This window comes from Aspergillus novofumigatus (assembly GCF_002847465.1).
Source record: "Aspergillus novofumigatus IBT 16806 chromosome Unknown P174scaffold_1, whole genome shotgun sequence".
NCBI classification, from domain to species: domain Eukaryota; kingdom Fungi; phylum Ascomycota; class Eurotiomycetes; order Eurotiales; family Aspergillaceae; genus Aspergillus; species Aspergillus novofumigatus.
Genome location: NW_020194274.1, coordinates 4,755,788 through 4,769,723, shown reverse-complemented (window position 1 = coordinate 4,769,723; position 13,936 = coordinate 4,755,788). Strand labels below are relative to the sequence as shown.

Genomic DNA, 13,936 nt, shown 5'->3' with positions numbered 1-13,936 from the left:
ATTGCCTCGGTGGGAGACGGCCGCAAGTTCGGATGAATTTTGGACTGTGTTCCAACTAAGCTGGAACGGCGAGCTTTTGGAATAGGCAGCTCTAAGTGGACGCGCATCCTTCCTTGATAGATCTCTCAGTACTCGTACGTCAAGTGAGCGAATTTGGCCTTCTGGTATGGCCGATCATGTAAACTGGAGATATAATCGTCTGAAGCTCTAGTTACTGAGAATAAGTATTTCTCTACGACGGTACACAATGCCTCTGCAGCTGCATGTATTTCATCACATGGAGGCTCGGAATATAATCCAACAGAGAGGACATGGTCGCCTGTTAAGCATCGTGGTATCGCGGATTTGCCCTTGCTGACCGGCTTGATATGAATTCGCGTCATCCAAGCCAACTGAACAACTTGGATTGGCTAGACCGGCATAGATACTACGGTTAAAGGGAGATGTCCCATCCGTGCTTAACAGTTTAGAAGGATTCCGTTAGTAGTGGGATATGGTCGTTCCCCAGTCACAAAAGGGTTGCCGTGACAGCCACTTCGAAGCTGCGACGTTTATATCAAGTATGGTCCGCGTATGCTAAGTCGCAAATAAGCAGTGTATGCGTGAGATTAGAGGGAAAAGCCCGTGAATAGCAACAAGGGAATCGACGAACGTACAACAGGCGTCAAAGACGAGCGTTGAATCGTGGAGTTGAAGTCGCACTGGTTCATCAACACATACCGTCGAGGGACTGAGTACGCGAGTACGCACTTGACTCATTGGAGCGGATTTCTGACTAGGAGAGTCATGAATGAGTATGGAGGTGGCAGGTGGCTGAAACTGATTCGGATGAGAGAAGAATGGCACGGGTTGAAACAATGGCGTTAAGAGGAATGAGCGATTGAATCTAGCAGTGTGGTGAGCATTCTGAGTCAAAAATGGTAGGGCTTTCTTAAAATATTCAAGACATAACAGGGGCCGGTGCATAAGTTCAGAGTGATCGAGCCGGCCAGCTCTTTATACAATCGTAGTTGAGGAGAATGATATCATCAATCATACCACATGGCACCCACTATCTCAGAGAGACGGCAAGATCTGGAGAATAACGCTTGCGAGGACCAGTCTACAAAATTCCAAAATCATATTCGATATGCGTGGTAAACCATTGAGGCTGCTGATGTTCGTTGTTTATCTCGTCTCCCATAGTCCCCGCGGAGGTCCGAGACCAGGTATCTCTCCCGCGTAATAATGGTCATATTAGTGCAAAGGAATTTTCAAATAGCAAGCCAAGGAAATTCTCCTATTTCCGACGAGCAGATAGAGTGCAAGAACATTTGTGGTTGAGATAAGTGTGACCGAACTCGAAAGAAATAAATATGATGGCGGGAGAAGAGGGTAGGAGTAGGAGCAGCAAACCCAAGAGAGAGAGTAGGGAGCACTAGACTACAGCCCAGGTACGGGTTAGCCTTGTCCGTACCGTACTTTAACGTTCGAAAATACTCTCCGCCCGACGCTGGTCTTGTCCGGGTCCCGTCCTCCTCCTCTGGGCCAATCACCGTTGTTGTATGCCTCGGCGCTCGCTCTCCCACTCCATCCTAATTCCTGACTACTGGGCCTCTTGCCGCAATGATCCTCAAATGTGATGGGGCCCGGTTCTGCCGTCGCTTCTTTTGGTCGCGGCAACCGCCTCTCCTTTCTTCTGCTCTTCAACTCTTCTGTTTCTTCTCCTTCTGCTCCTCCGCCTCTACTATCCTCACGTCCTCGTGTCTTTCTCTTCCTTTCGCGCATTTTTTCTTCCCCGCACGACTCTTGGCCTCTTTTCGATACCTTCCTTTTTTGACGCCACTCGCGAACCCACGTCGTGTCTTGTTGCTAGGTATAATTCGTTCCGTGCATAATCGTCCAGCGAGATCGAAGACGCGTCCATCCTACGGTAAGTCGTGAATTTACTGTATCTCAACCATATTCTGTCGCACCTACTCGCCTGGTCCACCGTGGAACCAATCTGCATATTGTTAAAGCTCTGAACGTCACTACTGAGCTATGTTCGGCGCAATGCACCATACCTGGATTCATCCTCCGCCGAGGCGACTTCTACATCCGCGGTTTTTCTATAACTTGCTCGGATCTGCTTTCCTGTCTTCGCGCGCTTTTCTGCCTATTGCTGGAATCTCCCATGGTGCTCATGTCGCTGATGGTTAGCAAGGCTCCCTAGGTTGCCGATCTTAAAGTCTTCATTTCCTGCGACCTATGATAAACTAGCGCGGCGCGCTTGTTTCCGAGGATCATGGTGGGTCGAACAAACTTCCAAAAAGCTCGCCAGGGCTGAGGGATATTCGGGGCTCACGACATTCTTTAGGTACTGTTCAAGCGCAAACCAGTCCAGTACCTTCCACGACCTGTTATTGAAGATGACAGTTCCGAGGCATGCATGCTCCATATATGAAATGAAGTATATCGAGGGATCTTTGCTTACGATGGGCGCAGGTCTGGGTTATCCCAGAGACCAACGAGGTCTTCACGAACTATGAACCATACCTTCAGCGAATGGATTTCTACAAGCAAAAGCGATTTATTTGCGAGATTACCGGTCATTCGGGGTTGACATTCTTCGAAGCCCTTAGGAGCGAAGTACGTCATCTGATTCTTGCGGGTTCGGTCTATAATTCAGCTTGCTAAAACCTGTCCATGAGCAGATGGAAGAGTCTCGAGAGGTGAACAGCGCGTTTCCGGATGCTTTAAAGGAACCCATTCTACGTAGAATTCAGTTTTCTACTGTATCTCGGGTCGATACTCTTGGTGAGTTTCAACTCGCTAGTGTTCAGAGAATTGGAGCTGACGCTGTGTCCCAGTGGATGAGATCTACGAAGTGAGTGACAGCTGACGATGTCCGCCTTGACCTTCTCTCGTTCAGACACGCTGATGACTGGCAGGAATTTAAGCAGGATTTTTATCCTGGGGAGCCCGTCCTGATTCTGCTTGAGGACAACACCCGTCTCCATGGCATGATCCGAGACAAGGCGAATTTCGCGGAGCAGCGCTACCCCGACGGAACACTCAAAACTCCAGCCTATGCAACATATCTTGTGAAAGTTTTGGATCGTCCCAACGAGGAGGCCTTGTTAGACCAGGACCACATCACTCGTGATCGCAAGACGTTCACGAAGCAAATGTTGCGGGCTTTTATCAAAAATAATGTCACTAGGGAGTCTTGGAACGGAGCTCCGTGGCTGGTCAAACCTTCAATCGCGGAAGAATACAAGATACCGACAGAGGTCCCCAAGCATTTGCAGTACGGTGCAAGGGTGGCCGAGAAAAAGGCCCAGAAAAAGGCGGATCAGGAAGGATTTTTTGGGTTCTTTTCATCCCAACAATTGCCGGAGCTGAAGCCTGCTGCCAAGGGACTAAAAAATAAACTCTCGCCTCATGATCTGGCGCGGTCCAAGGAGGCTCAGTATTTGGAGTATCAACGCTCGCTCAATGGGAATCCCACCTTTGTTGTGTCCCATAAGTCCCCCAACGCTCCCTCCCGCCCTCTGAAATCCCAAGACGAAAAGAAGTCACAACCCACTCCTACAGTCATCGTCAAGACCGAGCCTCCCAAGCCGCCGACTCCACCTCCAATTAAGTATCCCATCGAAGATCTGGAAATTCCACCGGATCGCGAGAAGAAGAAGAAGCAACGACCGCCACTGAAATTCCTGGTTGCCGATGAAAATGATGATCCTGATGATGAAGAGCTCTTGCATGACAAGATAGAAATGAAATCAGTGGGCCAGCTATTGGAGACTTGGAACACTCTCAACGTTTACTGCGAAGTATTCCAGCTAGACTCGTTCACATTTGATGATTTTCTTCAGGCAATGCGCTTTTCGTCGGATGAAGTGGAATGCGAACTTTTCGTGGAAATCCATTGCGCTGTTCTGAAGAAGCTCGTCAACGCCGAGAACGACGACGAAGGGGCCGTACAAGTCTCATTGCCGGACCTTCCTGACGTTGAATCAGATGATTCCGAAGCCGATGATGAGGATGAGGAGGAGGAAAAGGAGGAGTCCCCGGAGCCTGAACCTGTTGTGACGAGAATGACAACGCGGAGTAGCTTGGCCAAAGCGGAGGCGGAAAATCTGAAAGCACAAGCGAATCATAGCCGTGCAAACTCAGAAGATATTAAAGTTCATCGTGCAGCGGAGGTGTTTGGAGACTACGGTTGGATCGAACGGTTACGGAAACGAGATTTCCGTCAAGGTGGATGGCAGATGGTGATGGTCGGCCTTCTGCATCAACTGTCAGCCCGACCACGGATGGAAAGGGTTTGCAACGATATTCTCAAACATCTCGCGCCACTTGATGCCGAGCCTACCCAAGAAACAGTGCAATCCCAGTACGCCACATTAAACGTCAACCTCCGCGTCCAGGCTCTTCAAATCATCTGCATGCTCAGTTTGGAAACAAAGGCTATTCGAAACTACCTGGAGGAGTGCAGCAATCAGATGACTGAGTTCCGCAAAGAAAAGATCGAGTACCAGAGGGCTCGGAAACTAGCGTAAGTGCCTCCACGGCCCTCACAGCTCCCCTGATTAACCATCTTCCCCCACTGCAGGCTCGAGGAACTCCGTCGATTGCACCAAGAGCGGAAGGCGCTCCAACCGGAGCAAGAAAAGTCACCGTCCCCAGTGCCTGAATTAGAAGCTTTGGAAGATTCCAAAATGTCAGGCGTGGACGGCGACTCCGAGCAGGTCATGGATACAGAGGATGACGACGCGCCGCAGCAACGGTCGCTCCGCGGCGGTTTAGACAGGATTCTCGAACGAAAGCGAAAACAAGAAGAGGAGCGGGAGAGAAAGGAGCAACTGGCCAAGCAGCCAAAAGGATCGAAGCAGTACCAAAGAGTCTTGAAGAAGATTGAAGACCAGAAAGCCACCGTTGAGAAACTGGAGAAGAAGATCGAGGTGGTGGATAATGATCTAAGAGAAGCGGATTGTCCGCGGACTAGGTGCCTTGGAAAGGATCGTTTCTGCAACCGATACTGGTGGTTCGAACGCAACGCGATGCCGTATGGCGGCATGCCCAACAGCTCAACAGCGGAGGCTCATTATGCAAATGGTCGCCTTTGGGTGCAGGGTCCAGATGAGATGGAGCGTGTGGGGTTTATCGACGTGCCGGACGATCAGCGGAAACAGTATCAGAAAGAATTTCACACTACCCCTGCAGAGCGCAAGAAGAATGAGGAAGGGCCTACCAGGCTTTCGGCTGCCCACGAATGGGGCTATTATGATGACCCAGACGCGATTGACAAATTGATCGACTGGCTGGATTCACGAGGTAATCGCGAGTCCAGACTACGCAAGGAGCTCCAGCTGCAGCGCGACCATATAGTGAAATACATGATGTGCCGGAAGGAGTACCTGGAGCAGACAGCCGAACGAGCCGAATCCGAGGAGCTGCCGACAAAGCGAATGACAACGCGGAACAAGACCTACGTGGACGACCACAAGCATCGCTGCTTGAAATGGCGGAACACGACAGCCCTGTCGGAGAACGGCCATCTACATGTTGACCCTTCACGGCCCTCAAAACGGGCCAAGAGAGTGACGGACGAACCCAAGGAGATCAAGGCGACGAATCGGCAGGGCAGACCGCTGACTCGGCAAGGTACGCGCTACAATTTCTGAGCAGCCTTCGACTTGCTTTTGGCGGAACTGGATTCGCAGGCGTTTCAGGGCATTTCTATTTTCGAGTAGGCATTGGATGAGCAACAAGCGTGTCCGCATTGTGCTTTTCTTCTACACACTTTAGCGACGAGATCATGAGGATTTGGATTCATTTTGATATAACACTCTGGAAGAGCATCGCATCTAGAGCAGGGGTGAGAGGAGTGAGTGATTGTTTGGGCCGATCTGGATATTTGTAAATACATGTTGCGCTTTTAGCGGCCAACCTTGCATGGTGAAAGACCTGTGTTCCCTTACTCTAGGTCTAGGGCCATATGATAGAAAAATAACTATCGCACCTCTACCTAGGGGACCATCCACTCAATCTTTCTCTCCTCTTTATGAGTCCAGGATTGGCAAATGATTCGGCATCGGTTGGGTTGGCCACCACAGAACATCCCGCCGCCACTCGGATACCGTCGCGTAATGAGACGGTATCGTGGCCAATGTTTGGTGCGCATCGGCAGGTATCGGCATGTCAGAAACGTAACGGGCTTTATGGTCTTGTGTGCTCCGCCGCCTGCGGACCGACGTCAGTGAGGGCACATTATTTGGCAGAGTCGAGGCATGCGATCTTCTACGGTTTCTGTGTTAACTTACCTTCTACAATCCTTCGAGTACGTTGCACAAAGATCTATAGATTCTTGACACAATATTGTGAATCTAGCTCACTTAATTCCTGCGAGAGTAGCACTTTTCTGGCCACGATTTCCGTTTTATCAATGGCCGCGATTACCCGGTAGCCCGTGACATTCTTCTCAAAGCCTCCCCCACACCTGAACTAGGCCTCTTGCCTGGATTTCGCTTATGTCGACAGCATTTCCGGACCATGGGAGTCTCGATCAGTCTCTTGTCGTATCGAGCTCTGGACAACACCACACCTTAAGGACGGAAACAAGCGCACAAGGCGGCCATCACATGGAACAAGCCGCACCGTCGAGGCCCGCTCGACAGGCAGTCGCGAGCGATATAGATGCCGCGGCCTATGCGAACCATCCTGTCGATACCACCTCGCCAGCGCCTGTGAAGCAGAATGGCCGCACGGATTCTAAGGAGTTGAACAAGCGGAGCCTAGATTATGTGTTAAGGAGCGGGCTTGCGGGGGTCTGGCGGGATGCGCGGTAAGTCTGGATTTTCTCTATTCGAGGGGACTTGTCTTGAGGTCCTTGTAGTCAAGACATTTGGTCTTGGGACTGGTTGATGTTGATAGTGACTGACGTTTCTGAATGCATAGGCCAAGACGGTTGTCGCGCCGCTCGACCGCGTGAAGATCCTTTTCCAAGCGTCTAATCCGCAATTCGCCAAGTATACAGGTAGCTGGTTTGGCCTTGTATCAGCGGTTAGGGATATCCATCGACACGAGGGTGCCCGAGGTCTTTTCAAAGGCCACTCCGCCACACTTCTTCGAATTTTCCCCTATGCTGCTATCAAATTCCTCGCATATGAGCAGATTCGTGCCGTGTTTATTCCCTCGCGGGACAAGGAGACGCCGTTTCGCAGACTCATGTCCGGGAGTTTGGCGGGTGTCACGTCAGTGTTCTTCACATATCCGTTAGAATTGATTCGGGTGCGGCTAGCGTTTGAGACGAAGAAGTCCGCACGGTCGTCGTTGGCAGGCACGTTTCGACAGATCTATAACGAGCGGGGTTCGCTGCCGTCCGCGTCCAGTGAGTTGGCCGCAGCCAAAGGGACAGCCGGCTCTGTTGCGGCTACTGCAGAGAATGTCTCTTCTGCGGTGAACAAGGTCGTTCCTCGATATGGGTTAGCCAACTTCTATCGCGGGTTCACACCCACCCTGCTCGGCATGCTTCCATACGCGGGCGTATCGTTCCTCACACATGATACCGTCGGCGACTGGCTTCGCTCTCCTCTCCTCGCTCGCTACACTATCATCCCAGGATCTGATCAGTCCTCGCACGGCCAGTCGCAGAAGGGGTCACGACGGCCACAGCTCACCGCGGCGGCGGAATTATTCTCCGGTGCTATCGCCGGTCTTGTGTCGCAGACATGCTCCTATCCTCTTGAGGTCATTCGACGCCGAATGCAAGTTGGGGAGCCGTTGGAGACGGACGCCGATTGGGTATTGCGGAGACAGCAGGCAAGATATGGCTCGAGAAGGGTTTCCGAGGGTTCTTTGTTGGCTTGACAATCGGCTATATCAAGGTGCTGCCGATGTCAGCCACAGCCTTTTTCACATACGAACGATTAAAGTGGTCATTGGGAATTTAACAGATGAAGCCATGACGACGAAGCTTTTTCCTATGTTTTAGATTCCCACTTTACGCATAACTTTCTCACTGTTGTGCGATTCAAACGTTTCAGTCGGCCTCTGCACTACATTTGATTTCTTATTCCACCTGCCGCGCTAGACCTCGAGAGAACGACGTCTTGAAGGTTGTTTTGTCATTGTGACTTTTGTTGCTTTCTGCATGGGTGACCAAAACCAGCCCTCAGCACATAGTTTTGATGGATACCTCTGCCATTTTGAGCATTTCGTTAGATCGACAGAGCATGAATATATCATTCAGACGCATATGTAGATATGAAATATCTGCCATGATACACTCGGAGTGTGCCGTATGATGTATGCATTAAATTGTGGTCAGACCAGATGCAAATGATTGGCTGCGCACCGGGATAGTGCACGGACCAGTCTGCGGAACAAAAAAAGTTGCATGAAGTTCCAGAAACCTCGCAGTAATCAGAAATAACACCACCAAGCAACTGTGGCATAGAAATTTAATTTTTGCTCTGGTTACGCCAGACCGCAGTACAAATATAGCAACATGACGACTCGCAAAAGAAACGAATTTTTGGATATCGTCTCCGACGACGATGAAGGCAGCGACCGCGGCTACGACTCCGAGGCCGCGGAGGAGAGCAAAGGTCGACTCACAAAGCGACGCAAGACACACACGCGTGCAGACGATCTCAGCGACGAGGAATCAGACATCGGCCACTCCGAGTCAGAAGATGAGCCGAAAACCAGGCTCAAGGGCAAACCGAAGTCCAAGTCCCAGTCCCAAACAACGGAACGCAGCAATGACAGCGCCGACGAAGATGAAGCAGACGACGGAGAGAAAATGCAAGTAGATCAGTACCTCGACGCAACAGCCACATACTCACCTTCACAATCACGATCGCAATCACCGTCCACATCCAGCGTGAACTCCAAACCAACAAAACTGAAGAAGAAACCCCTCGATAAAGTCCGGCCGCCCAAGAAGAACAAAACAGGTGTCATTTACCTCTCGTCTCTACCCCCGTACCTCAAACCCTTCGCTCTGAAATCCATGCTTGAAACCCGCGGCTTCGGACCCATCACTAAGGTCTTCTTGACTCCCGAGGTGCCATCGAACTCTGCCCCTCGCCGACGATCCAATAAGCGGAAATCCTACGCTGATGGCTGGGTTGAGTTCGCCTCGAAGAAGACGGCGAAGATCTGCGCGGAGACGCTGAATGCGACCATCGTCGGCGGGAAGAAGGGCGGGTGGTACCATGACGATGTGTGGAACATGAAGTATCTGAAGGGCTTCAAGTGGGCGGATCTAATGGAGCAGGTGCAGCGGGAGAGGTCGGAGAGGGAGGCGAAGAGGCGGATTGAGGATACAAGGGCCCGCAAGGAAGATAAGGTGTTCTTGCAGGGTGTGGAGCAGGGTAAGGTTCTGCAGGGGATCCAGAAGAAGAATGAGGAGAAGAAAAAGAAGAAAGGCGAGACGGGGCCGGTGAGGGTGCTGCTGATGCGGCTGCGGCTGCGTCTGACCTCAAGGTCCGCAGGTTGTTCAAACAAAATGAGGTCAAGATGGGACGGGATAAGGTCAAGGATATCTCTACGTTGGAAGATGATGCGAAGCGCGTGCTGAGCAAAATCTTCTAATCTGTATTCATGCCGATACGCCATCATAGATATCCACTACTTGCAACTGTTTCCTTTTGTCCAAACTCAGGAATGTAGAATATATTCTATATATCTGCATGAGAAAACTTTTTGATTGCCCGGGTATTGTTTGACCTAGAAGTCGAAAGCACATGAAACCTTGATTAAACGCCATAATCCGTCAATGCAATGATGATTAACTCGATTGAGAGCTCATTCGTCGTCATCCACATTCAGCTCGTCAAAGTCGTCGAGCAGCTCTTCCATGCTGATCTTAGGCGCTTCATCATCGCTCTCGTCCTCATCCATATCCATGCCACCAGCACCGCCTTCGACTTGCATACGATCATTCGGCCGGGCATTCTTGTTCTTGTACAGTTGCAGGGTACTACGCAATTCTTGGTCTTCTTCGACATCCCGCAGGAACATTTCAAAGTCGGCTTCCATGCGTTCGCGTTCCTGCTCTTGCTTGCGACTGATCGACGCACCCTGCTGTTGCAGAGCTTCCTCCTCATATTCACGAGCCATGCGCTTAAGTCGCCAGTTGCGAGTCTTCTTGTTCTTCTTGCGAGCATAGTGCTTCTTGACGAGTACGACGTCCGGAATAGTAGAGCTGTATTGACTGCTGGCTTCGATGGCTTCAAAGTTGGGGTCGTTGAAGTTTGCGCCGGTGAGATGGTAACCGAGTACAGAGTCGCCGACATGCAGAATTCCGCCCAGGTGCGTCCGAGTGAAGTAGGTCTGATTGTTCGAGCCCAGGTCTGAGGCACGCGCAACAGTCGCTTCAGCAAGATGGAATCGTCCATTCGAACGGCCAACGGGCTCGATATCCATGATGATGAATTCCACGAGCTCGCTGACGTCTGCAAGGTTCTTGAATGGTGCTCTCCAATAAACTGCAGTGGGCACCTCGGCCGTCTGAAGTGTGTTTGGATCAATCAGTTGGACTGAGGTACTAACACGATGGCAAAGGACCAATGGAGAGATGTTGCCTAGGGACCTGGCCAGTTTGATGGGAAGCGCCACCAAATCGTCTTTGCAGATAGGAACCAACTCGACGGAGAAGGTGAATTTGTATGACTTGGTCGAAGTGTGGATATCCATAGAAATCAACTCCTGAGACTTCTTGACTTTAATTGGCGTGACGGACGACAGGAAATCAATCATCTTTTCGGCATGGTTCCTCTGGGCAAAGAAAAAGTCCAACCCATCCTTTGCTTCCTTGATGTTGACCGTATCTTGATGAGCGTTGTGCTTGAGAATCAATTGTTCGAGGTAGAGGAATGTTCGTTTATGAGGGACCTTCTGCCGCACTTGCACAGAACTAGAGACGTAGTTAGCAAGAAATCACTAATGTCGGCGGACCAAAAGCTACTCACGCTCGCCATGTATTGTGTGTATAAGACTTCGCGCAGTCAGGGCATTGCTGAGCGTGAACGACATATTCAACTTCAAAAGCTTGCTGAACAATGGTCCCTTGGAACGCCTCCTGCTGAATCGTGATCTTGACCTTAATACGCCTCGAGTGGGGTTCGGTCCAGATGAAACTCGCGTCAATGATTCTGACTTTGTTCAAGCCCCTAAGCTTGCGTAGACACAGCGCCAAAAGCTCTTTCGATTCAAGTGCGGCGCTGACCCAAGCAGTTGGGGGCTGAAGCCATCTCTCACAATCTCTGCAGAAATGAACGACACCTTCGCGGGGGATACCCTGGCTGATATCGACTGTCAATCTAAGACAATCTTGACAGAGCGCGCCAGCTGATGTTGTCCCGTCGATAGGAGCTCCACAGTTGCAACAGAGGATTCTAGAGAGTCACGAGCGTCAGCCAGAGTTCACAAGCATGACCATAAAACTCTTATTCGAATGCAGAGGGGACGACTTACGTTGCAGAGATTGCCTCCTGAGGAGCCGCAAAGGGGACTGGGGCATCTAGATCCATCGACATCTTGAAGCCCTTAATGAAAAAAGACTCGGAGTACAGAGAGCCCAAGAATAGAATATAAACTCAGAGTCGTAGACTCTTGAGAGGATATAAATGACTGCTTTTGCCCCGCGGAGGAAACATTTTTTTTGATGTGTTTGTCTGCTTATCAAACCGTCCCGCTTGGTCAGCAAAGTGGTTTGCACTGTTTGCACTACGGGGAAAGAACTGAATATCGGCCATTCATATTGCCATCGTTGAGCAGTCCTTGACCTCTCAATTGGACCCAGTTGATCTTACTTCAAATGAATCGGATATTGTCCAAAGGCCCCAAGGGCCTTAGCGGACTGTTGCGCGCATGTCCGTCTAATTCGGGCCGTTCGTTCCTCTGCCGCTCAACTTACAATGTCAACAGTCGAACCTTCTGGTCCGCACCTCGCCTTCGCTCCGAGGACTCACCCTCCAGCAGTCAGCCATTGAAGCCTGATCCAAATGACGGAAATGGAAATGCTCACCGAACTACCTCTACCGCGTCATCTCAACATACACCCTGGTATCTTCAGGAAGAGACGCCGATCGACGAGTCGCGCCAAATTTCCTCTCGAGACCAGATCCCGGAGCTCCCTGAAAATCCACCAGCCATTCTGCCTGCTCTCCTCGATTACGTTTTCAAAGATCTTGGCTTGGATGAACTGAGATTACTTGACCTTAGAGGTCTCGAGACACCCCCGCCCATTGGCGCCAATGCCATCATGATTATTGGCACCGCTCGTAGTGTGAAGCATCTAAATGTTTCCGCCGATCGTCTTTGTCGCTGGTTGAGAAGCACCTACAAGCTCACACCTTATGCGGATGGACTGCTGGGTCGGAACGAACTCAAAATCAAACTTCGCCGTAAGGCTCGACGCGCCAGGGTCGCTAGTCGTGCTGGAACAACGGTCGACGAGAAGGATGACGGTATCACTACCGGCTGGATCTGTGTAAACGCAGGCATCGTTGAAAACCCTCCGGTCGAGGAACAGGCATCTCGGAAAGTCGAGGGGTTTGGTAAAATCGTGGGGGGCACTCGAGTTGTAGTGCAGATGTTCACGGAAGAGAAGAGGGCCGAAGTCGACCTTGAGGGCCTTTGGCTAGCTACCATTGAACGCGATAGACGGCGGAAACAGGTTTCGATAGACACCAAATCAGACGCGCCTCATGAAGAGGTTCGTGCTTCTACACCAGTCAAAAATTCATCCTCTGACCATGTTTTCGGACTCCACTCCAGGTCTTCGGCGAGCCTTCCTCTGGAACAAAGAAGGGGTCTACACAGCAAATGTCGGCTCCTCAGTCCTCAAACTGAAGACAACCAAGACGACAGCTTGGACGACGGCTTGGATGTGTCTCCAGATTCAATCTCCACTCGAACTGACCAACTTGCCGCCAACCGTATTTGTGATAAAGAAGTTGCTACTGATTCATTGCTTGAACGCCTGTCTGCACTACCTGATGACCAAGCCCTGAGTGAACTAGGAGATGGACAGGAAGATAGGGACTCGACTCCCTTTCTCCGCCGGTTTTACGAAGCTCTTTCACAAATGTCAGCCGAAGAAGCAGCAGTGGCCCGGGTGAAGTTGTTATGCACGGCCATCTCTCGGCACCATCAGGGGTACAGCAAGGAAAGCCTTTGGAAAGCTTTCACGACTTGTAACTACCACACCTATTTTATATCCGACGAACTGGGCATCGCAATCGTTTCAGCCATGTTAACGGCAGTACCGGCCCACGAGGAAGGTCCTAAGGCTACTGGGGTGTTGCCAGAAGCCGACAGAGAACTCGCTCTTCGCGTCCTGGAACATCTTTCTCTGCGCGGGACTGATGTCCTTAATATGAAAGTGTTCCATTTGTTATACAAAGCAGCCGGTCATCCGACAAATATTTCTGGTGAAGAAGTCATTGAAGATGTAACAGGTACCACCAAAGATCGACCTACATCGCGCATAGCGAAGTTGATTGAAACCCTCGACATCCAGTTTGACCCAGAGGAGGCCCGCAAGCTTATGATGTCTATGTTTCGCAACGAAGACTACGACGAGTTTTGGAAATTATGGCGCAAGCTTCCCCTGAATGGCAGCCCGCGTACCTCTGCAGACTATGAGATGCTTTTCCGGCTGCATGCAGAGTTAGGGGACGAGCTTCGCGCCAGAGACTGTGTATCCACCTGGGTGCCCATGATGAGTCGTGAACATCCCCCGATTCCACTCAGGGGACAAGTAATGCAGGATATTATGTACTGTATCCTGATTGCAGAGCCGGCCATTGACCGGATGGCAACAGAAGGGTCAACGAGTAACCTGGCACTGATCTGGAACGACTGTAAGGACAATGCACCGGCGAGAGATTGATGTGGTTCTGCGGAGCATATAAATGTATTATAAGCCTATATACCCGTGTAAATTAAGAGGTAC

The 13,936-nt window shown here is 50.8% G+C and overlaps 5 protein-coding genes across 5 annotated transcripts; 4 read left to right on the top strand and 1 right to left on the bottom strand.

Annotated features, from left to right (window-relative positions):
• Positions 1 to 2,526: 2,526 nt before the first annotated feature.
• P174DRAFT_363231 (DDT domain protein) lies at positions 2,527 to 5,651 on the top strand (the record flags this gene model as incomplete). The annotated part of the gene is made up of 4 exons (XM_024821907.1): positions 2,527 to 2,610; positions 2,676 to 2,778; positions 2,854 to 4,522; positions 4,580 to 5,651. 4 exons carry the CDS (start codon positions 2,527 to 2,529, stop codon positions 5,649 to 5,651), a joined length of 2,928 nt encoding a protein of 975 aa, XP_024688147.1.
• Positions 5,652 to 6,249: 598 nt separating this feature from the next.
• Positions 6,250 to 8,269, top strand: P174DRAFT_437997 (coenzyme A transporter). Its single transcript, XM_024826434.1, has 3 exons — positions 6,250 to 6,794; positions 6,925 to 7,737; positions 7,782 to 8,269. The coding sequence occupies exons 1-3, from the start codon at positions 6,609 to 6,611 to the stop codon at positions 7,917 to 7,919; spliced, it is 1,137 nt and encodes a 378-aa protein (XP_024688146.1). The 5' UTR covers positions 6,250 to 6,608; the 3' UTR covers positions 7,920 to 8,269.
• Positions 8,270 to 8,401: 132 nt separating this feature from the next.
• Positions 8,402 to 9,676, top strand: P174DRAFT_437996 (RNA-binding ATPase activator ESF2). Its single transcript, XM_024826433.1, has 2 exons — positions 8,402 to 9,421; positions 9,460 to 9,676. Exons 1-2 carry the CDS (start codon positions 8,477 to 8,479, stop codon positions 9,565 to 9,567), a joined length of 1,053 nt encoding a protein of 350 aa, XP_024688145.1. The 5' UTR covers positions 8,402 to 8,476; the 3' UTR covers positions 9,568 to 9,676.
• On the bottom strand, positions 9,627 to 11,610 carry P174DRAFT_437995 (ribosome-binding protein NMD3). Its single transcript, XM_024826432.1, has 3 exons — positions 11,452 to 11,610; positions 10,947 to 11,372; positions 9,627 to 10,891 (listed from the first exon to the last, which is right to left on the bottom strand). The coding sequence occupies exons 1-3, from the start codon at positions 11,511 to 11,513 to the stop codon at positions 9,781 to 9,783; spliced, it is 1,599 nt and encodes a 532-aa protein (XP_024688144.1). The 5' UTR covers positions 11,514 to 11,610; the 3' UTR covers positions 9,627 to 9,780.
• Positions 11,611 to 11,794: 184 nt separating this feature from the next.
• Positions 11,795 to 13,867, top strand: P174DRAFT_338905 (RsfS/YbeB/iojap family protein; the record flags this gene model as incomplete). The annotated part of the gene is made up of 1 exon (XM_024821698.1): positions 11,795 to 13,867. A coding segment is annotated over one exon (2,073 nt), but the record flags the coding sequence as incomplete, so codon positions are not given.
• Positions 13,868 to 13,936: the final 69 nt, after the last annotated feature.